Source organism: Rhinolophus ferrumequinum, chromosome 8, assembly GCF_004115265.2.
Source record: "Rhinolophus ferrumequinum isolate MPI-CBG mRhiFer1 chromosome 8, mRhiFer1_v1.p, whole genome shotgun sequence".
NCBI lineage: Eukaryota > Metazoa > Chordata > Mammalia > Chiroptera > Rhinolophidae > Rhinolophus > Rhinolophus ferrumequinum.
In genome coordinates, this window is record NC_046291.1 from 23,767,363 (window position 1) to 23,790,450 (window position 23,088).

A 23,088-nucleotide genomic window follows, 5' to 3' on the forward strand; every position below is an offset into this window, starting at 1 on the left:
TCAAAAAAATTAAAAATAGAACTACCTTATGACCCAGCAAGTCTGCTTCTGGATAGTTATTTGAAGAAATCCAAAACACTAATTCAAAAAGATATATGAATTATCTTTATTCGTTTATCTATATTCGTTGCAGAGTTATTTACAATAGCCAAAATATGGAAGTAACCTAAGTGCCCATCAATAGACAGTTGGATAAAGAAATCGCAGGACTTTTACTCAATGGAATATTACTCAGCCACAAACAAGAATGAAATCTTACCATTTGCAACAACATGGATGGACTTAGAGGGTATTATGCTAAGTGAAATAAGTCACAGAGAAAAGCAAATACCATATGATTTCACTTATATGTTGAATCTAAAGAACAAAATAAACAAACAAAACAGAAACAGACTCATAGATACAGAAAAATTTGCATGATTACAGGTTATTAATAGACTTAGTGTGGTGATCACATTATAAGGTATATAAATACTGAATCATTATGATTCAGTATAAAACTAATATAAAAAATATATAAAACTAATATAATAATGTATGTCAACTATATTTTAATAAAAAAGTTAAAAATAAAATTCCTAAAAATTGTGAGCTATCCATTCATTTTTAACTTAATCATATTTTTTAATGTACCTAGAAGTGTCTCTATTTGACAATTGTTGAAACTGAGGCATGGAAAAATTAAGTAAATTGCCCGAAGTTACATAACCAGTAAGCAGAAAGGCCAAGACTAGAAAACTCATGTTCTTTATATAATACAGCTCAATTTCTTTTCAGGATCAGGTTGAATGTTTTAACAAAAATTAAACAGTAAATTTTAATATGTTCTTTTAACATAAATAGCTAATGCCCTTTCTGGGATGCAGCATAGTTTAGTGGGAGAACTACAGGTTTTCCAGTCAGAGAGATCCATGTAATTCACTGCACAATTAGCCATGCGAGTCCCTGTTTCCTTAACATGAAATGGACATAATGATATTTATCTGATAGAGTTATTCTGAAGATTAAAAGAAGCAATGTATCAAAGCATGTGAAACACATTTGAAAATAACTTTTAATAAACTTTGATTCCCTAAAAACATATTAAGTGATAAGAATCATAATTTACACTTATGTGTCTATATATGGATTGCTGAAAATATTAAGCATTGATTGTGTAATATAATTCTGCTTCTTAGCTGCTTGTCATCCATTTATAACTACTAATTTATATTAGAGATCATTAGTTTATTTGTCTTTTTCAAGGAAATTATGCTAAAAGACTGACTTACCACATGCATAGCAATCAATCCTAGTAAAATTTATATAATCCCTCCATTACAGATAAGCACCCTTTACATTTAGAACTATTACAAAGAGTATCTGCCTAAGAAAGACATGTATCTGCTGAAGGAAATATGTTAGCTGGCAAGAAAAGTATTCAATTCTTTAAAAGAATAATTTGGGAAATTTCTTTTCTGATTGTGTTAGGACTGCAGCCTAGTGAGTGAGAAAAATACCACCAATCAAGGAATGGTTGCTATGGATTCCTCTTGTAGGTGTCACAGCTGGGGTACCAGAAATAGCTGAGCTAGCCATTGGTTCAAACAAAACAGATTCAGTCAAGTGTCTTGTATAGAGAATAACAGCACCCACGGATTAAAACACCTTTGAAACAACAAACGTGTTTCATCTTGTTCCACGATTTGTGTTGTGCCACATTTGGTAATTTTAATCCTTATTTTTCTAGCATATATTTTTTTAAACCAGCCAAACAGACTTCTTTCGATGTTTACTTCTTTCACTGATATCACAACTAAGATCTTCCTCTCAAATGTACGAAATTGCTTCTATGAAACTTGGAAGTCCCCCTACAGAAGACTGGTGAGAAATTTTGCTATAAAAAGGGAATGACATTGGATGTGGCTTTGAGGTTCAGGAGGAAGTATTCTACTTACTCTCCTGTATTCAATCCCTGTTCAAAAAAGAGTGGATGCCACTCATTTATGCATTACTATTAGGATTTTTCTTCATTGGTGAAAAGTTTCCTTGCAAAGCATAGGTAAATGCCCCACGTCCTCCTGATTTTTTCTTGCTTTGCAGTAAGTGTGTTGCTGTGAATGTGCTTCTCTAACTAAATACAAGAGAATGATTCCTCTGGTATCAGGAACGAAAGCACAGGTAATATAATAGGGGAGAACTACAAGCCAGCTGTAAGAGCTAGCTTGCAAACTTAACCCCCTCCCTTCATTCTGGAGTTGTCAGAACTAACTTACTTTTAGAATGGACACATCATAAAACAAGGAATATTAAGAGTGTGCTCACATGCATGTATGTGCAAAATAGGCATCAGATGAAAATAGAGCATAATTCAAAGGAGATTATGTACAAATGATTGCATGATTGTATAATGCATTAAAGTCTATCCAGAGAAGAAATCAAAATAAATTATGCAACCAAAATTAATGTACTGTGGTTTTCCAGACTGGCCAAGAGGGCAGCGGGTTTTAAGTTAATCAACTTATCATCCACTATTCTTATAATGTGTAAATAAGAAAACTCAATAATTTTTATCTGAGAATCACAAATCACCCTGCAAATCTAATTGGCTAAAACACAAGGACATAAGCAATAATTATTGTCTTCATTTTTGTGGCTGAAAGGGTTGGTTAAATGATTTAATCTAAGATCAACAGAGGAATAAATAATGAAATAGACATTAATCACTTTCTTTTAATGCCTGACATTCTATTGAGCTGTTTCATATATTTACTAAAGCCTGTTTACTCTTTTGAAAATATGCATTCATTTTTATTCTGCAAGCAAATGAATATACTTATATTCATTCAGAAACCAGTGTCAGAGTTAACAGCTATGTGCCAGCAAGATAGCAAATGGAGATGCGTGTGAACTAGTGGAAATAGAAAGTGGCTTTAAAAATAGTCATCAGTGGTTTTTTTTGTTTGTTTGTTTGGTTTTTTTTGTGTGTGGGTGTGTGTGTGTGTGTTTCTTTTTTTTTTTGTAAATAGCCATTGGAGTGATCAGGTACAGAGAAATGGCTTTTCACCATTGACAATGTTGACAAACATGGTGTGCCCTGGATGAAAGGCATTTCAAGAAGAAAACCTTTGTATATATTCAATGTTCCCCAAGCTATGAGTGGGGGAATTCTTATCAGAGTGCCCTTTTGCAGCTGGAGAAGATATTTCTTTGCTGATAACTCAATTAGGTAATGTCCCCAGGTTGAATAAAAATGCAATGAAGAAGTCCTGCGCAATGCGTGCTCTGTCTTCGGCACCCACCACTGTTTTGTAAAGTCACTGAATTCTATAGCTCAGCAGCTTCTCATGTCTTACATTGGGCAGTGTCTCTGCAGATTTTAACCCTATGCAACATGCACTCCCATGGCTTCTGTGATATTTTTTTCTTAGTACCGTCCCTCAAATGGGTGGTCCTTAGTTTTTATGATCACCTCCTTTTTCAATTCTTTGCTTGCTCCTTCAATATAGGAATTACACAAAGTTTCATTTTGGACTTTTAAACTCTTCTCCCTTGTGTGAGCCTAGCCTGCATGAGTTATCCATTCTCTAGGACTAATGTCGTCATTTATATGTTGGGAATTTTTCAAAGCTTTGTCTCAGATTATGAGCCCGGGAAAATGAGGAAATAAGGAAAGGAGAACAAATGTCAAGTATTATGGTCACACAGCAAAATTAATGGCCCCTGCTGACTTAATTTTAAGAATGTTATTCCTAGATGACTTGATGTTTCATCTGTAAACAAAATAAATGGAGCTAAGATACCTGGTGTCTAATGAGTGAATGTCAAGAACAAATTTAGAAAATTTGTTCCACTTAAGATGAAACAGTCTTAGGAGCAACGGACCATTTAAGTATCTGCACTGATGATGACATAGGAAGAGTTGAGTATAAAATAACGGCACCAATATAAAGAGGGACTGCTGTGGTCTGCGTCCTGCTGACTCAGACGATGTTTTGAAACTCAGCTCCTCTAACTTTCCCTAAAACAAGCAACATTTTCAGGGATCCAGAATTGGAAAGTCATAGACCTGGGGTGATCACCAGCGTCCCGTTTATTGTTGACTAGATCAATCCTAAGGGATAATGCCTGACCACAGAGAGAACCAGGCCCTGGGATGGATGGTGACAGCATTGCTCATTATTGATCAATATGGTTGGGTTCGAGATGATTGGGGCAAGCTGCTCCTCTTCCTCTTATTTATTCCCCCTGGCTAGTTGACCATCCAGAATCTGGGATGATATGGATATAGCCATCTTTGATCGTGATTCCACTTCTAAGATCCAGATGTGAATGAACACACTTCTGATATTTCTTCATGTATGCTCCACTGACACCTCATCTCCACCTGCATACTTTAGCGTCATTAATGGAATTATCGTCTGCTTGACAGCCCATTATAAACCTCAAGCTCATTTCTCCTTCTCTATTCGCCCGCTCACATCCCACGGTCTTCAAGTTGTTTCCCTTTTATTTCAAAAGTGTCTTCCTTCCTCCAGATCCTTGCGGTCACTCTCCTGGCTCTGGCCCTGGTCACCTCACCTTGGTTTCCCCAGCACTAGTCTCTTCTCTCTAGTCCAATCGCCACTTTGTTGCCAAAATTACTCTCCTGAAGTTCAGATCTGATCATGTCATTTCTGCTCCTCAAAAACCTTTAATGGCTGCTCTAGAGTACACAACAGAATCCAACCTTGTGAATACGATAGAAGACCCCAAATCTGTTTCCAACCTCCTTGTTTTTTCTGGCTTCATTTCCTCTGACCCACCTATGCTCCAGATACACCAAACAATTTCATGTTCTCAGAATGTGTACTTCACTCATGCTTTTACGAGTACCTCTGTTTTAGAAACCCCCTTCCATCTCCTTGTCCTTCCCAGACTCCCTTTTTCCCATCGGTTTTTGTGTCACCTTGAGTTTCTACCTGTTTGCCCTGGGCTGTGGTGTGTTGTGTATGCTCGGTCTCCCTCACTTGACTCTTGAATGCCTTGGGGGAACGGGACCTTGAGGATGTAGCACTCAGTAAGTGTTTGTGGCATTGACTGATTTTCTGTTTAAAAAGGCGCAAACATTATGAGACTACTCTAGCTACAAGTGTAGAAAAGACAGCAGGATGTGGGAATTGGATTCTTTGAGCCTGAGAACCTTTTGTGGGGTTAGTCTGATTGATAGCAGGACACAAAAGTGAGAGTGAAAAATGCCCCTTTCCATGCACAGATGTATAAAGGAAAGGATCTTCAGGACTTCGTTTCTGTCAGATTAAGGACACAAAATGGGGACATAGGGAGGGATTTGGTGAGAGGAGATTGATGAAGGGATTTCTTTGGACAGAGATGCTATGCTGTCTGTGAGTCACATTTTCATTTTGGGGGAGATGTGGAGAGGTGCTGCCTTCATCCAATGAAGCTTGATTAAAAAAAGGATTCAAATGCTTGGAGAGCACTGAAATGTACTCCCTGATGTTGGAAGACACTAGATTTCACCATCAGACCAGAGGGGTCTGATGACTCTGGTTGTAGGGCCCAAGGAGTGCTGCTGAGTTGAAAACTGGCTCCACTCCTAGAGTTAATAGGTAGGTAATACATGAGGGCCAGAAGAGGGCCATGGAGGAGATGGAGATGGAGAAAGTTGTCTAATGCCCCATCTAGTAAGGCTGCCTACATGGGAGAGAAGCCTCAGCAGAAGAGACTGGATGCCCACTGAGAAAGAGAAAAAATGCTTAAACCACCTTCCCTTACTTCTCCTTACTCACCAAGCTTTATACCCAGAGGGAAGCAAAAACAGCATCTCTCAGGAAAAAGAGAAAGTGAGTCCACAGAGAACACAGAAGGGCTATACCCCACACCCAGTGCAGGCTTGCAGCCGAGGCCAATCCATGCCGAGAAAGAGTACAGATCTTACACCATCATTTTCAGGGTTTTGATTCTCCCATGGGCTGGACATGTTAATTTCTGAATTGGGACTCTTTTTTATAACAAGATTCTTTTTATATCCAGAATGTTATTATCTAAGAGTGACTAAAACGTCCTGAGTGTGCCCAGTCTTCAGCTTGAGGCAGGATTTCTTCCATAATGTTTAAAGGAACTGTGAGAAACAAAAATAAATTTGTGTTTTGATCACAATTCATATGAGTCATGCTTGTCAACACATTGGTTACACAGGAAAAGACCAAGTATTGGTACTTTGGTGACTGCATAATAAGTGCTTTCTGATTTTTCTACAAGTAAAGTAGAAAAGTGGCTGAGAAGTTGTCCTTACATCTATTTGTATCTTAGTTTTCTGATGCTAATGAAAATCAATAGATTTTTGTTTACTAATATTGAAAATCAAATAAGACTATTTGAAGTGTACATTCCACATCTAAGACTTAATTAGACATTCTTGTATTTTATGCTATGAATTGCAGATCCTTGTTTCATAAGGAAAATCTAAAAGACATGCCATGTTTATAGTGAAAACAAGAAATTTAATTCAGTTACTGGTGTCATAAGAGAGAAAGAAAAACAGCTGTTAAGAAAGCTGCATGGTGTGGAAAACCAGGGTGATGTTAAAATACTTAGCAATTGCTATATATAATAAGTTAATACATACATTAGAAAAATTTCTTTTATTCTTTAAAGAATATGAATGATGAAATTACTTGTCAAGTGATGTGTTTTGTAGTACAAATAGTTCATCTAATTTTCCCAATAATTTCCAAATACATTGATGCTTATTAGAAGTTGTTGGTTGATCTTTGCTAGGCATACATGTTACTTGCTAAATGATGCTTTTGTATGAACCATGACATCATATAGAGAACAGCATAAAATTGTTCCAATGACTTCCTATTTAATCGTCATTGGATGACTTGTATTTACAAAAAACAAGAGAGAGAAAATGTTGCATTACATAAATGATATTGTTTATGACTGATAATTCTATTTCATCATTTGCTGAATTAACAGCAAATATGTGAACGTTTTTCTGGTCTTTGTAATGCTGAGATTTTTATGCAATATAGTATATTTGTTATCTTTATTAATGACTGTTATGAAATTATTAGAATGTTTAATTAGATCAAGTTTAATCCATTAGGCCAGATGAGACATTTTATAGTGCTAGGGTTCAAATTCCGACTCTGCTTGTTAAATTTTAAACAACCTCTCTATGCCTCAGTTTCCTCATCTGTAAAATGGGACACTGATAATTACAGTACTCATAGGAGTTATGTGTTTATAAGGATGCCTGGCACAAATAATCACTACACAAGTATAAAATTAATGTTGTTAATACCCACTTCATTTGGACTTTCGGTGGGCTTGAGGTAGAGGTGAATTTCAACAGGGACCATGACAAGGATTTACCTCAGGTACCGGTTAGCCCCACATTGCGGCATGGGGCCTGTCTATTGCTCAAAACCTCCTTCTCTGGTTGGCCTCAGAAGCTCCCATTACCTCCTCAGTGCCTATTGCCCATACCTATACTCTGGTAAGAGTTAAAAGTCCTGTGGTGATTGCAGTTGCTATAAGCAATCACATGAGGGAAGTTCTGGGGGTCGGATGATGAAGACGGGAAGCAGGTGATCATAGCTAAGGGATGGTTATATGAGCACCAGGTATTTGCTCCCAGGATGCCAAAAAAGGCGCTCTCTCTTCTGTGGGACTCCAGTCTTCTTTTGACTTGTGGTAGACAGGCAATGCAGGGACAGGATTGTGGTGGGGTGGCTGGCAGGCCAGCAGGCTGCCAGCATAGACCATTGGGCTTCTTATAAGAGCTGGGGAGGAATAGAGCCCCTGGCAGGGGGGGTCTTAGTGGTGGTGCCTGGAAGGCAGGACTTTTGGGTAGCTTAAACAGGACCTTGGAGGTTTTCTGCTGTACCAGCCATTAACTTTATGGGTGCTTGAATTGGAAGACGTCTGTGGAGCCCAGGGTCATAGGCCTGGGTGGCCAAAGGTGGGTGTTGGTAAGAAGGAGGCTTGGGCAGCAAGTTTTTCAATTCTGTAGCAACTTATTCAGCTGAGTAAGGCACACACAGAGTGTGCCAAAAAATGTACACACGTTTTCAGGGGCGGCCAGATGGCTCTTAATAACAAGGTTGTCAGTTCAAATCCCATGGGATGGTGGGCTGCACACACTGCAACTAAAGATTGAAAATGGCGACTGGACTTGGAGCTGAGCTGCGCCCTCCACTACTAGATTGAAGGACAAGGACTTGGAGCTCATTGGCCCTGGAGAAACACACTGTTCCCCAATATTTCCCAATAAAAAAATTTTAAAAAATGTATGCACATTTTAAGAAAGGAAAAACCTGCATTAAACTCGTTAATAATATACACCGATAACTATATACCGATAAACATATACACCGATAACAACAGATGAATACAAGTCATATTTGCCTTCTGCAATGACAAGAGGTGTTCAAAGTGGTTACCATCAGTGTAATTTTAATACAGTTTTTTCCTTTCTTAAAATGTGTATATGTTTGTTTGGAACTGGCTGAATATCAGCCCTGTGTTTGAAAACATGTGACTCTCTTGACGAGGTTAGAACATCTTTCCACTATGCCTTTCTTTACTTCCAAAAGTAATAATAGACAAATATCGTATAAGTTCAGGCCTAGTGAGTAAGTTGATAGTTTTTGTCATTTCTTACTTGTCTATGTGATTTTTATTTATCGTAGGAAGGGAAAACAAGGAAACAAACTTCACTGTATTATCCCTTTTTCTCTAATAATATAGGTGGGAGCAGAATCTTAAATGTATTTATCATGGACATGAAAGTTACCCATTGCTACTGTCAAATAAAAGTACTACTTAAATGTTTACTTTCTTTTTCATTGAGAAAGCATCAACATATGTTAACTATTGTTTTCTCAGACTCCCAGTCTCCCTAAGGATTCTGATCTGACTCAACCTGACCTTTTCCCTCCCCGACTCTAGGATTAGGGGCTTCTTCTTTTGGGTTTTTGTTTCACAGAATGAGGAAGAAATAAGGAAGGACAGAAAGACAAGTAGGTCTAGGCCAGGGGTTAAAACTACTACAGAGTCTAATGCCTGCAGTAATGAGTAAAGTGGGCTGGGAGTAATAAAAAGTGTAGGTGGGGACTGCAGCCAAGTGGAGGGAACAAGTGCATCTCATAGGTACCCATGGACCAGCTCCAGTTGATTGTAATCATGAGAGAATGAAAGCCCAGTGCTGCCACATCTTTTCACTTTTCAAAAATCCAAATCTGGTGTGTGTGTTTGTGTGTGTGTGTGTGAAGTCTCTTGAGTTTAAAACACTGTTCAGGCCAGCATAGCACATCTGGAAGCCACAGTCTATTACCTCAACCAGGCCTGGGGCAGGAGATGTGAATGGAGTTTGAAGGAGTAGACGTGGGAAAAGTTGTGGTGTATATGTGACAGAAAGGCATGAGAGCAAAAGGGGGCTTCAGGAGTGTGTCTGTGACGCTCCTTCAATATACTCAGGAAAACCTAGTGAGGACAGTGTTCTGGAACAATCCTGGGTTGCTATGCTGTGTGCTTTTGACAGCATTCCGACTTGGATTTATTTGGGTTGTAGTTCTACAACTAAGTGCCACGTTGTAAAAAGGAAGAGGAACGTTCCTTCTCCCTCCCCCCTACACTACATAGAGGATTATTTTGTTATCCTACATTATATCTGAGTTTCTTGTCTCTTCTCAAGGCAAGTAAATTCTTCTTTGCCCTGTTAGTTAATAAAAAGGAAATAAGATTTTCACTGTGATTCACGTGACCAGACAAATAAGTACCTTAATTCATTGTCGTTTAAAGACTTCCTGGAAGGACAACGTGGATGTTAATTTAAAAAAAAAAAAAAGTTATTAAAGAGAAACTCTAATGATTTTGGCTATAATGTACCAAATCTGTTTTATTAGCAAAGGAAGGCTGAATAGAAGGCAATGGAACCATTGGTAGGAGAAGTAGGTTTCAGCCAAGTTAGAATGATATGAGATCTGGAAAACTTCCAATACAAAAATTTTTCCACCATTCACAAGTTTCTACTACTTGGTAACTAAACTCTTTGACATTAGAGTTGATGATGATGTCTCGAGTCGTCTTTTTTTTTTTTTTTTGACACTACTACCTGACACCACACACAAAAATGAACTCAAAATGGATTAAAGGCTTGAATCTAAGACCTGTTGATACTGAGGAGAAAGCACAGGCACTAACGTCATGGACCTTGGTCTCAAGGGGTCTTCGTGAACTTTACCACAAAGGCAAGGGAAATAAAAGCAAAAATAAATGAATGGGACTATGTCAAACTAGAAAGCTTCTGCACAGGAAAATAATAACAACAACAACAACAACAAAAAGGCAACCAAAAGAATGGGAGAAAATATTTGCAAACAATACCTCTGATAAGGAAGGGGCATATACCCCAAATCTATAAAGAACTCATAACTCCACAACAACAAAAAACAATCTTATTAAGAAATGGGCAGAGGACCTGAAGAGACGTTTTTCCATGGAAGATATACAGATGGCCAACAGATACGTAAGAAAATGCTCAACCTCACTAGCTGTAAAGGGAATGCAAATCAAAACCACAATGAGATACCACCTCACACCCCTTAGGGTGGCTACTATCAGTAAGACAAGAAATAACGTGTCGGAGAAGCTGTGGAGAAAAGGAACCCTCGTACATTGCTGGTGTGAATGTAAATTGGTGCAGCCACTATGGAAAACAGTTCCTCAGAAAATGAAGAATAGAGCTACTATATGCGCCAGCAATCCCACTTCTGAGTAATTATGAGAAAAATTTGAAAGCACTTTTTCATAAAGATATATGTTTATTGCAGCATTATTTACAATCACCAAGTAGTCTTAGGACTAATTCTTACCTGTTCGTGGGCTGCAACCAAATTCTTTCCCCTTCAGCACATTAGCAAGGATTGGATGAGCTGAGTGCTTCTCTAACTGCAGAGGTATCACCTCCGGGAATGTTATAAATGGGTCTGGGGTGGGGCCTGAAAATTTGCATTTCTAACAAGCTCCCAGGTGAAGCCCGAGCACAATTTGAGTAGCAAGAAGCTAACGAATGAATGAAGGCAGAGAATAAGGTCTATGGATGTACAGGATGTCTGTTCTTCCAACCTGCAGAGCATCTGTTCCTCTCTCTTCTGGCAGTAGCAGCCTGACTTGACTTTGGAAGGAATATTTCCTCTCTACTATTAGTTCATGGAGTTCAGATAAGGCCACTCCTCCCTTTACTGTCCTCCAATCCCAACTACCTGCAATAGAGTGGATATGTGACCCAAGCCTGCCTGGCCAATCAGCACAAGCGAGCAGCTGACACTAGTAGTTCAGTGGTTTTCAGATCCTGGCTTTTGGTTAGTGCTACTGGGAAAGAGACTTTCTTTGTAGGTTGTGAAACCTGGAGCTTCCAGTGACCATCATGACGGGTGGGGGTGCCTGCCAGTTAATGAAGCCAACACAGAGGAAGCAGAACTAAGATTTGGAAAACAAAGATTCCTGATGACATCTTTTGAGTGCCTGGATCCATCCATGCCTGAAGCAGATGCTACTAACTAGTTGGTTACTTGAGTCAATAAATTTGCCTTTATGTTTAGCTGATTTGATTTGAGATCTGTCACTTACAACAGATAGCAATCCTGCTAATACAGTAGTGCTGGGGCCTGACACATAGTAGGATTTCAGCAGATAATTGTAGCCTTCTACTTACAGTTTTCTTTTGTTGGATATATGTCTCCAAAAAATGTATACACATTTTGAGAAAGGAAAAAACTATATTAAAAATTTAATACTTAATATATACTGATAATAAAAGATGAATACAAGTCACATTTGACTTCTGCAATTACAATAGGTGCTCAAAGTGGTTACCATCAGTATAATTTTAATACAGTTTTTTCCTTTCTTAAAATGTGTATACTTTTTTTTGGCACCCTCGTGTGTATGTGTGTGTGTGTGTGTGTGTGTGTACTATATATAAAGTATGTACATATGTAGCGTGTGTATATACACACACACACACACAATGCATCTCCATACAAACAAGGGAGATATATGTATTTTCTTTCCCAGAGAAGAAACAATCTGAAACTATCAGTTAGATGACAAGCAATTTTATTTTGCAAAACAATCACTATACAGCAACAAATACATTTGCAAATTTTGATTGAAAAACATGAACTAACTACAACCAGCCATTGAAGAAATGCCTTTCTATGGTAACAGGCTCTAGAATTATCAGAAGAAAGAAACCCCCCACAGATTTGTAGCAGAGTGTTGGAACCTTGGAATCCCAGCATAGAGTATACTTTTTGTTGATATTTTTTTTTCTTTTTGCTAAAGTTGAAGTAGATTTTCATAATTGACATTTTCTGAGTTCAAAAATAAGCTTTTTCCTGCAGAGGGACTTGGCCTCAACCTACACACCAAGGCTAAAAATCCTAGGCGTAAAAAAAAAAAAAAAAAAAAAAAAAAATCAATGCTGATTTTAGCACATCAATGTTTCAAGGAATGCCTAGAATTTGCCTTTCCAAGCCATGAATCTACTTTTTTTTTTTTGTCTACTTAGACCATGAATAGTTTATTTTCCTCCTTTTGTGACATGAAAACTATAAGAAAAACTATAATTACAGCTAAGTCAGAATCAACCATATTGAGATTATTTCTTTAATAATACTGACATGATGTTATATTTTGGTTGGTGATCCCACTTCTGCTGTATTATGATATGAGTATGTGGAGAAGGCCAACTACCATCAGTACATTTTTCCATTTAACAAAGTTCTCTCTTTAACTTCTTCAGCCATGCCTAGTTGATGTTGCACAGGTGTCTTGCTTGTGGGTGGGATTTCAGCCCATCACCCTGCTGGAACACAGCAGGAGAATCCAGAGAGAGTTGGTTCCTAAGTGAACATGGCCTTTGAAACTCATCATAAACTCGGATCTTTCCTGCATTATTGTAAGGTATTCAATTATTGGTTGCAGGCGACCCAGAGAGATGAATTCATTGAAGTTGGCCTTTTAACTCTTCACAGCTCTGGATTACTCATGTATCTTTAAACAGGTTCTCAAAGGCTAAAGCGAGAGAGAAACTGGCATTGATAGATCTAGAATTGGAACTATGAAGCTTTAATTTCTAGATCAGCGTATGGATGTCCCCACAGAGTGGTGCTCAAAAAGCTTAATTTGTGCCGTTAATCTTGAGAGTGAAGGCAAGATGGGTTCCACCACTTATCCCCATAAGAAGACATTTATCCTGCATGTTTCTCTCTTTTACTGGTACAAATGATCAGTTTCTTTCTGATAAAGATATAAAGAATCACATTTCCATACAAAGGAAGAGCACTTATAATTTTGCTGTCATTTGAAATAAACATTTGTTTTAACGCCAAATCCAATAACAGTGCTTTATATAATCTTTATTTTGGATGTGTCTTTGTAAGAAACTGAATTTTAATATGTAGAGCATGTCCACTTATTCTTAATTTTTACAAAAAAAAACTTAAACCAAGTTGAAAATACTTGTTTCACTTGTTAAACCTGTTCTAACCAGCTATTAACTTCTTCTTTCAAGAGAACGTCAATCACCTAACACTATCAAACATGTAAGAAAATACCGTAAGTCCCCTCATGATTGTTCTTTCTTCTCCTGTTTTCTGGTACATTTCAAGGGAAGCTGATGGACAAAATGTCCAGATTGGTCAAATCAAACTTCACAGCAATTATCAGGCAGGAAATAGACACATCCACAGTCCTATTTAGTAGTTTCTAACTTTTTGATTGTTGTATAAAATAACTGATTTATAAATAGTTCCAGACATGTTTGCCTATGTAAAACCTCTTAGTTGAGAATGAATGGTACACATTTGCTCTTAGAGTTTCTTTTGTGGAAATCAAATTGGTTGCAATATCCAGTGAGTCACAAAACGGCATCCATGTCTCTCTGTCTTTGCATCTCTTGGCTTCTTTCTTAAATGCTACTGTACTTCCTTTTTGCCTCATCCATGCTCATCATTTCTTCCCTTATATTCAGGAACTGATTTGGCTCAAATACCTACCAGATCATCTGCCTGTAACTGTTCAGATCCAACCCACTAGCCCTGAGCAAGAAAAAAAATAGATAAAATACTAGAATACATCCACTCAGCCTGGTAACTCATTGCCTTATTCAGGCCATTGACTAATTCATTGCTTATTCATAAGTCTAAGATGAATGATTTGTGAGAGAAATTAATTAATTGATTTGTGATTTCTAGACTGTATCTAAAGTTAGAACAGTATTATCTACTGATTAGTAATGCTAAGTCATACAGTATTCCTTTACAGGGTGCAATGTTGCAGTCCTGAAAAAACTGATTTAGATATCTGCATCTCAAATGTTTTGTGGCCATACCTTCTCAAAATACTGCATTTTTCCTTTCTGGTCGAGGGATCTTTACTTTGGGTAAAGAAGGCAAATACCTTCTATCAGATAATTTAATAAGCTGGTACTATTTGAAAGAATGGGATAATGTCCCAAATTCTCACTGTTAGTTTCAACTTTAGCAAATGGAAAAAAAAAAAAAAAGGAAGAAGAAATCTTAACAAGTCCTTCATGAATGATTGGAGAAATAAAACCCAAACTATTCCATGATTCAAAATGAGATAAATCTATAATCTTAAACCAACAATCTGTAAACCCTTTTATGTATAACTGGACCCACCCCCACAAACTCCATGTTGGTGAAAGCAAAGAAAAATAAATTTTTCTAGCATCACGGGAGAGACTTGTATCTGGCACTAAAACAGGGTTACAGCTTTGAGTTGTTACAGAAAGCAACTTCATGCTAAAACTTTTTGTCTTTTTTAATGTATTTTTTTTTTAAATAGGGAAAGAACCCTGCTAACATCTACTTTCACATACCTAAAATTGCAACACCAAAGGGTGCAGGAGACACAGATACTGTGAATAAGGAAGTATAATATTCAAGTATATGAGGAAGTATCACAAATGGCCACAGAGAAATATATATATATATTTATATCTATAATACTGTATCAAACAGATGAAAAGGGGGTGTGAAACTGGTAGTGTGGACACAAATCTAGCTGATCAACTTACATTCTAATCAGACACGAGTCCATCCTAATGAAAGTGCCTCATTCCTAATAGAGCACTTTTATACCACTTCCTCAACCACAGCTCAAATGCTTTGTACCTATTTTTTAATTAGTTAAATAATTTATTGAATTGACTTATACTCTGATATAATTATCCAGGTCCCAAATGTTAATAACTTAATTGAATCTTTCTTCCCATTTATACAAAATAACACTTAAAAAAAAAAAAAACAACTTATTTCTTACATGCTCTTCCCTTCCTGCAGTCAGACTCCTTGATTTAATTTAACCTGTAATAAGTTACAATGGGCAGCTTTTATCTTTTCACCCAGCAACAGAATAGTGAAATGAGCAGCTTGGATTTTAACAAGGCCTTTTAGAATGTAGTGGATAGCCTTCAGGCACATGAAAGGTAAAAATGCAATTTTTAAAATAATAATACTCCATGCAAAACAGAGCAGAGCAAAAATAACCGTCCAATTGTATTCATGTAAAGCCAGTGTCTTCCTGTGGCAAATGAAAATCAAGTCAATTTCTGCATATACTATTCTTTTTTTTATAAAATTGTAACAATTACTAGAGTTTGGGAATGAGATTATTTATTTTATAGTTTGTAAGGAATGAACATAACACCTGCTCAGAGCCCACTCCTGCCAAGAGCTCATGCCTAAATATTATGACTTCAAAGCTAAATGAGAAATATTCACAAGCCCTGCTTAGCGAGTGCAGCAGTGACATCCTCGGCCAAAGTGGCAAGCTGAGGGGATTCGAGCAGGTTGATGCTTCCCGAAGAGGAGACGTTGCTGAGTCGTCGGGGGGATGCCACACTGGATCTGCCTGGGGACTGTGTGATGATCTCAGCCCCGTGGTCCACACGGGCCTTAGCGTGCTCTCTGAAGTTCAACTTTTGGCTGTCAATCTGTTCAAGACAAGCATCAGTCCTCATTAACTCCAGTAGCTTAACTGGCCCCTAGCTATTTCTCCCGATCCCAGAGCAGATGTTAATTTCACTTTTATTCAGCTCTGCTATTCCCTGCTTCCTATATATCCAAGTCTCAATCTGGGACTCATTTTGATGAGTATTTCAGAAGAATTGAAAAAAAAAAAGACAAAGTCGGCCCATGACTTTATATCTTACCTTGACATTACCACCGCCAGGTACATGGTGAGCATTGTCAAGCGAACCAACTTTAGCTTGGGCCTTTTCTTTGAAATCCAGCTTTACACTCTCAATTTTCACACGTCCACCACCTAGGAGAGGAGAAAGGCTTTTAAATGTCTTGCTAAAATTAAATCTTATATTTATGGTAACTGTTTCCCCAAAAATGATTATAGTAGATAGACCATCCCAAACAACAAGCTTAATTAACTCTACTATACCTCTGTCCACGGATGTGAAAGAAATCTTTTATAACTTCTGGTCCTTAACATTTTCCCCTATCATCCAAGATAATGAAATCCTTTTTTGTACCATTCTACATTACTTTACATATTAGTACCTTTCTTCTCTACCCATGTCTAAACTAAGATATCAGGGAGGTTTCTTTTGTCTGTAAATAAATACCCTAAAAATAACACAATGAAAATACATTATTGCCTCATTTCTAAAACTTGGGATATTTAGTTTCTTATTCCAATGGGAGCAAATTATATTGAGATGAAGCTCTTCTTTATTCTTCTTCATGGTAATAGGTCACTTGTCCAAAGAACTATTAGGCTAGAAATGATGTACATATATAGGTAATATATTCACTTGTTAATTTTAAACATTACTAGCTTGTCTCACAAAACAGGAGTTAGGAGATAAGTGTCACGAGTAAGCTTTAAGAGCTTCCCATTTTAATTAGTAGATGGAGCAATAGGAAGAAATCTTAGGAGATCCAATTCTTGTACAGATGTCATAACACCTACCTGACATAGACTTTGATCTGCTAATATTAAGACAGAGTTTTGACCATGCCATTTCCCTACTTGCTAATTAGTCTGAAACTTGAGGATCTGCTGATAAATGAGAGTGCCACGAGCCACCCTTTAGGGTGGTCTTTCAATCTCTGCATGGCTTTCTGCCTTTCTCAAACTTGCAAATAAAAGTTCACTCTGGGTAAGTATTTGTTGTCCTTTCGCTTGTCCTTGAACACTTCTGAGTGTCTGCTGATGTCTTTGATCTGGAGAAAAGCTGGATTAGAGTCCTTTACCTACCTCCACCTAAGAGATTTGCTTTCACTTTCATTGGCAAGTTGATTTTGGTTGTATGTATTTTTTTGGAAGGCCATTGGTAAGCGATGTGATCCTCTACTATTATTGCATCCTTCTTGGGATTTTGATTTGGGAAAAAATACATAAAGAACTCTACGGAAATATGGATATTGTTGTTTTTTGTTGTTTTTTTTAAATTGTGGAATCTTTATGCTTATTTATCTTTGTAGATCAAAGAGAAAGGTCTGTTAAGGCTTCACAGGTCTGGTAGGTCTTGTGTTGTTTTTCTCATGAAATACCCAGGTAATTAGATTAGCACCCAACTACCTGGCCAGGAACCCTTTAATATTATACGGTGTTATTGGATAGCCTTTTGAAAGTACATCCATTCATTCTTTTCCTGGAGGCTTAGGATGTGTGTGATGTTATTTCACTCATGCTTATAGGAGACATATAGCTGTCCTTCACTCAAAATATGCAATTACTGCAGGAAACTTTACCTGGCCATGTGCATCACACTGGTTGGTTGTGATGGGATTAGTGTGATTCATAAAACAGTCTTATCTTGGTTAGAGGCTAGAGGACATATAAGCTTCAACTAGATGAGACTGACTTTCTTGGGATCTTACTTTTGTATTTTTTTGGTAGCCTCTGATAGAAATTGCCTTTTCAAGCTTACTTTTATGATTATATGTTATATCAATAAAATCTTGTTAAAATTTTTGTGGAACTGTATTTTAAGAGAGAGAAAAAATAATGTAATGTTGACCCAAAATATGTTCAGAAAAGGAAGCTTGAGAAGTCCATTTTTGTTGAAGTCCTACTAGAAATTTTTACGCAACTGTTAGAGAAGCCCATTTGAATTCAGAGATCTGGGCCTTTGGTTCTGAGGGGTTCTGGCACCCACCAGGAGCAGTATAATCTTTGTCAAGCTTCATATGTCCTGAAGTGAAGTCAGTAAGACCAGATATTTCAATCTGTACCTCCAGTTGTTAAACTGTTCCTTTACCATCTCCTTAAATATTCCCCATTCCAAAGTAACTTTGTGAAAAACTTGCTGTTGTCAAGGATGTTTGTGCTAACACTTCTTTATGAATTTAGTCATCTGATTGCATTATTATAAAAGATCTAGATTTAGAAATAGGTGGGAGTCCATGACAATAGTCTTACACTTTCCTTTTCTACATAAGATTTTTCTGTGCATGAAGACCCCAGGTGAATTTAACTAATTGTATACTTACTGTCTGGAATTAAAGAATCCAATATTTTGTTTTGTATTCTGGAAGAAAATAGTCAGCATGGCCACGTACTTCAGTGACATTGTTGACACAGCAGTACAAAGTCAGCTAAGTGTTTGTAGGTTTGAGTTATACAGGGGGAATTGTGAAGACAGGCAGTATGTGGCCATGTCTCTGTCGCCTTTTGAGTGACAGAAGCTAATTCAAGGGTAGCAGTTCTGAAACGAGTAACGGAGATTCCCTATATGTAGTTTCTAACTCCTTGACTTGCTTTATGAATACCTTTTGCCAAAGTAAAGCCTGATTTCTAGACATTTACCCATCTAATGCGTTTATCCATTTTGAAATGTATTCTATTCACCTTTGTTTTTCAACTAATAGATGCTTCTTAATAATCTTCTCCTGGTCAGAAATCTTATTGGGCTCAAATGTTCTTATACCTAGTTTCTGATAACACTTGAGACAATCACAAATAGAAACAATCTATTACCTGGTTTAATTAAGATGCTGAGCATAGATGATTAAAACCAATTGCTTCCTCTTTTCCTTTTAAAATTCAATGATATATACACATTGTATCAAAATATTCTCAAGAAAATTACATATTACACAATTGTCCATTATTTACATTATGTATATGTCGAGGTGGAATTTAGCAAAAAATATATAATACATGATCCTCAGAAAAAATGACTCATAATATGTTAGATTCATACTTTAAAGAGGGAAAAATCGCTAGCAAGTCTGAACATAAATTCTTCTTTAGAGCACTAGTCCTATGAGATATTCTAGAAAAACAAAAGGTCCATGGTCAAATAAGTTGGGGAAGCATTGCATTATACTGAGGTTTCATACTGTTTATTGACCTACTATTGGATCTGAGAAATTCAGCAGATAAATACATTTCTTCAGCTTTGCTTAAGCATAATCCTTATTTCACATAATGTAGGAAAAAACAATTTTATGAAAAATCTTTAGAAATGCTGCTTTTAGTCTATGTAATTATGTAAGAATACATGTCCCAATGTATTTTATAAGCTATATATTTCAAAAGAGCTTCAAAAACAAGCATGTTGAGTACATGGAGATAAATGCATCTTATATACCTTTTAATTTTTAACCTGTCCTGTAATATATGGCCTATTTGTGGTAATTGTTTACTTGTCCAAATGAAGATGCCCAAATTTCTAACTTAAGTTTCTATTAATAAAAGCATTAAGTATCAGGATTTTGAAACATCCTTCCAATTAGGTATTTCACAACAACAAAAATTTTGATTGTCAATTTCTTGAATCCAATTTAATATTTCTCCAGCTACTAAAAAGTATTTATTTACCTGGCCTGTGGCGGATGTTCTTCAGAGAGCCACATTTGGATGTCACATGGCTTAGGTCTATCTTCTTGGTAACAATCTGTACCTGTGTGAATAACACAAAATATGACTAAAATAGTCTAGACATGGACAAGCCCCCAAGCTCATACATAAAATCTAGAAACATCCAAACTCACAACAACATATCCAGGAACCCAAACTGAAATACATGCACACACAGGAAAACATAATCTCCCATACGTCCTCCCACATGTTTGATTGGAAAGAAGGACCCAAGTGAAAGAAAATCCTAGAATAGAAGATTTTATTAGTAGAAAAGAGATTGTGCCATGAGGATAAAACGCCTGGGTTAATAAAGCAAGCTTCCACTCAGAGAAAGAAGCCACACCATGTTCAACTTTTCCATAAGCAAAGAGACAAGTAAAGAGATGAATTATTTTTTAAAAAGTGACTTTTACATCAAAGTGACCCACATTGCTCATAGTTACAAGAAGACCCACATTGCTTTAAGATATAAGAAGACCGCTTTAAAAATGCTTTTCTAAAATATTATTGTCATGTCTTGGCTAAATGGAATTTTTCTTGGGGACCAAAATTTAAAATGATAGAAACATTTTTTTTCTTTCTTTGTGTTTTATTGAAATTATTACCTCACCCAATAGTTGAAACAGTGCTTCTCCAAGTGTGGTCCATTGTCTATTTGCATTAGAAGTACATGGGAATTATTGAATTGGAAACTATGGAAATGGGGCCAGGGAATCTGCATTTTTGAATAAGCGATTCTTCTCCAGAGGAAAGTTTAAGGCTATTGTTTTGGATACTAGAGGCTTCCCTACTTACTTTAAGATTGTTAGTTATCTCAATTTATCCTTTTCCACTTAGGAATTCTGGTCAGCAGCACCTGCAGCAGAGGATAGCTGCGTCTACCCTCTGATCCCCTCAAGTGGTTTTCCAGGACTGACACTGCTTCTGTGAGACTATCAGGTGGTGTGCACTCACAGGGCGCCAGGGAGGAGGATGACTCTGGCCACGTAAATCCTGGCTCTGAGGCTTAGTCCAGCACCCTGGAGGAACCCGGCAAACCTTGCTATGGGCTTCCCACGACAGTGACATTTTTCTCAGTGGAGCTACTTCAACAATCAGGCGACAGTTCCTGGAGAAGGCACTTAATTGTCTCTTTCACTGACTCCATCTCTGCCGTTGAAGAGCAAGGAGCCAAGAGTTATTAGACAGGTGAGAATTCTGGTTTTGATGCTCTATAAATTGCTTGAGTCATAAATGGCCAGGACCTGAAGTTTAGGTGACAGAATCTGGCTTGAGTTTGCCTGTTTCAACTCTGCCTCAACTACATTTGAGAAACAGGGATTCATCCTTCCCTTCCTCTCATAGGATATTATTTCCACTCAATTTAAGGGAGAAAAAAATCCCATCAAGACGTATATACTGGGACTTGAATCGTTTCACTTTGAATTACAGATGAACCATGCTTCCAGTTTTGTACAATTCCCAGTGGTACCCTAACTTTCATGAATAATGAAGCACAAAAGATTGACATTACACACTTGGGATATTTTCAAGTATATCGGTCTTTGCCTCAAGAGCAATTTAAATGGAGCTAGAAAAGGGTGTGCCCGGGTTGCTTCTGCAGGGGGACAGAGGCATTATGAGGATACCCCTTGTAGCTGAAGGCCAGCAAACAAAACTGGCAAGTGAAGTGGCTTTTCCAACCCCCTGAAAACCATGGTGCACTCCGTGAATGTTTACTTCCTCAACAGAAAGCAAGACATCGGCTAATGATTTTACAGGGAAGGATGGGAAGCCCATCACCAAAAATGCAAAGCTGACAGCTCCCAGACCAGGGGAACAGGGAACAGCAACAAGAAGGGGGAGTGTGTTGGGAAAGAAATAGGAAAGAAGACAGGGTGCTGGCTATGCAGATGGCTTCACACAATCAGGACAGCTTTCTAATAGAAGCTTCTACTTACATTTCCGCCCCCAGCAGAATGTGTGATGTTATCCTTGGAACCACATCTGGACTGAACTTTGCTAAAATCGATCTTCTTGTTTAAAATCCTAACCTAAAAGGAATTGGAGGTAACTTCACTGTACATTTTTCTTTCAATATGCTGGGTACAGGGAACCAGAATGGGTAGTGCCAAAAAGGCTCTGAACTCCCACCTACCTACGGAATCACTTAAGAGAAAAAACTAACACTGGAACTAAAGAGCAGATCTATCAGATGGATCTGAGCCTCTATTGCCCGGCACTCCCAAGGCCCAAATGTGTGAGAACCTTAGATATTCCAGCTGTAGGCAGGTATAATCTGGAAGCAATGAGAGGAACAGAAAAATAAAATGTGATCATTGGTGAGGAGGAGGCTTCCAATATTGTGGGCAACATTGGGACTCAGGTTCACTCTATGGAAAGTCTAGCAGCATAGCTCAGTGTAGTTCAGCCCAGGATCCTGAAAGATATGCCAGTGCCCAGCCGCCTCCCCCCTTATTCCTGTAGGTGATCACAATCACAAATGACCTAGGACACTTGACTTAACTGTATTATTGGTCCACACACTATAGGTGAGGTTCATAATTGGTCCAGTGAAGGCTACAGGTGAGGTTTCTCGTTCATTCAAAGGAAGAACCTCTAGTTTTCTAAGAGGACCAACAGGGCGCTGGGCCTCCTCTGCTGAAAGGGCTTTACGATTCCTTATCGGGTTTGGCTCAGTCGCCTTCTGGAACGCCTCTCCGACAACTACTCATAAACAGATATTCCTATTGTATGGGGGGGTGCGGAAGCACTCTTTCCATTTTTAGAGGGGAGAAAATCAAGGACCATTAGTTAGCTGAGTTGTACTAGGTCATGTAGGGGTAGTCCAGAACTTGCTTGGGTCCAACAGATTTGAGGTTAGGTATTTTATTTCTATTTTCAGGAATTCAGCATTCTTCCTGAAGACAATAGCACATCCAGACAATAGCAAACACAGATCTGAAAATACATTCTGGTGTAATGTAATGTGCAAAGTAATAACTCTTGTGATGTGTCTTTGGAATTCTGCATGTCTGGGAGGGCAGATAAGAAATGTACGCATGGAAAGAAAGGTTTATTTTTGTTGTTGTTTGTTTGATTTTACTTTGTCTAATAGTACTACTCTTCTTCCCCCACTTCCCCCTCCCAACAGCTGAACAGAAATCACATTTTCACTGCTTTAGGGGACAGTTTATCCTC

General features: G+C 37.7%; 1 protein-coding gene across 43 annotated transcripts in view; it reads right to left on the bottom strand.

The window, feature by feature from the left end:
• Window positions 1-12,094: 12,094 nt before the first annotated feature.
• The window catches only part of MAP2 (microtubule associated protein 2), a 260,069-nt gene continuing 249,075 nt past the window's right edge, over window positions 12,095-23,088 (bottom strand). For 22 of the 43 annotated variants that reach the window (XM_033112936.1, XM_033112974.1, XM_033112976.1 and 19 more), the window contains 4 exons: window positions 21,849-21,941; window positions 19,867-19,948; window positions 16,235-16,347; window positions 12,101-16,015 (listed from right to left, as the gene is read on the bottom strand). In XM_033112936.1, coding sequence (XP_032968827.1) covers window positions 15,800-16,015; window positions 16,235-16,347; window positions 19,867-19,948; window positions 21,849-21,941 — 504 coding nt within the window. In that variant the 3' untranslated portion in view covers window positions 12,101-15,799. Of the gene's footprint in view, window positions 16,016-16,234; window positions 16,348-19,866; window positions 19,949-21,848; window positions 21,942-23,088 lie in introns of all 43 variants that reach the window. The other 21 variants (XM_033112978.1, XM_033112977.1, XM_033112975.1 and 18 more) reach the window with 3 other exon arrangements.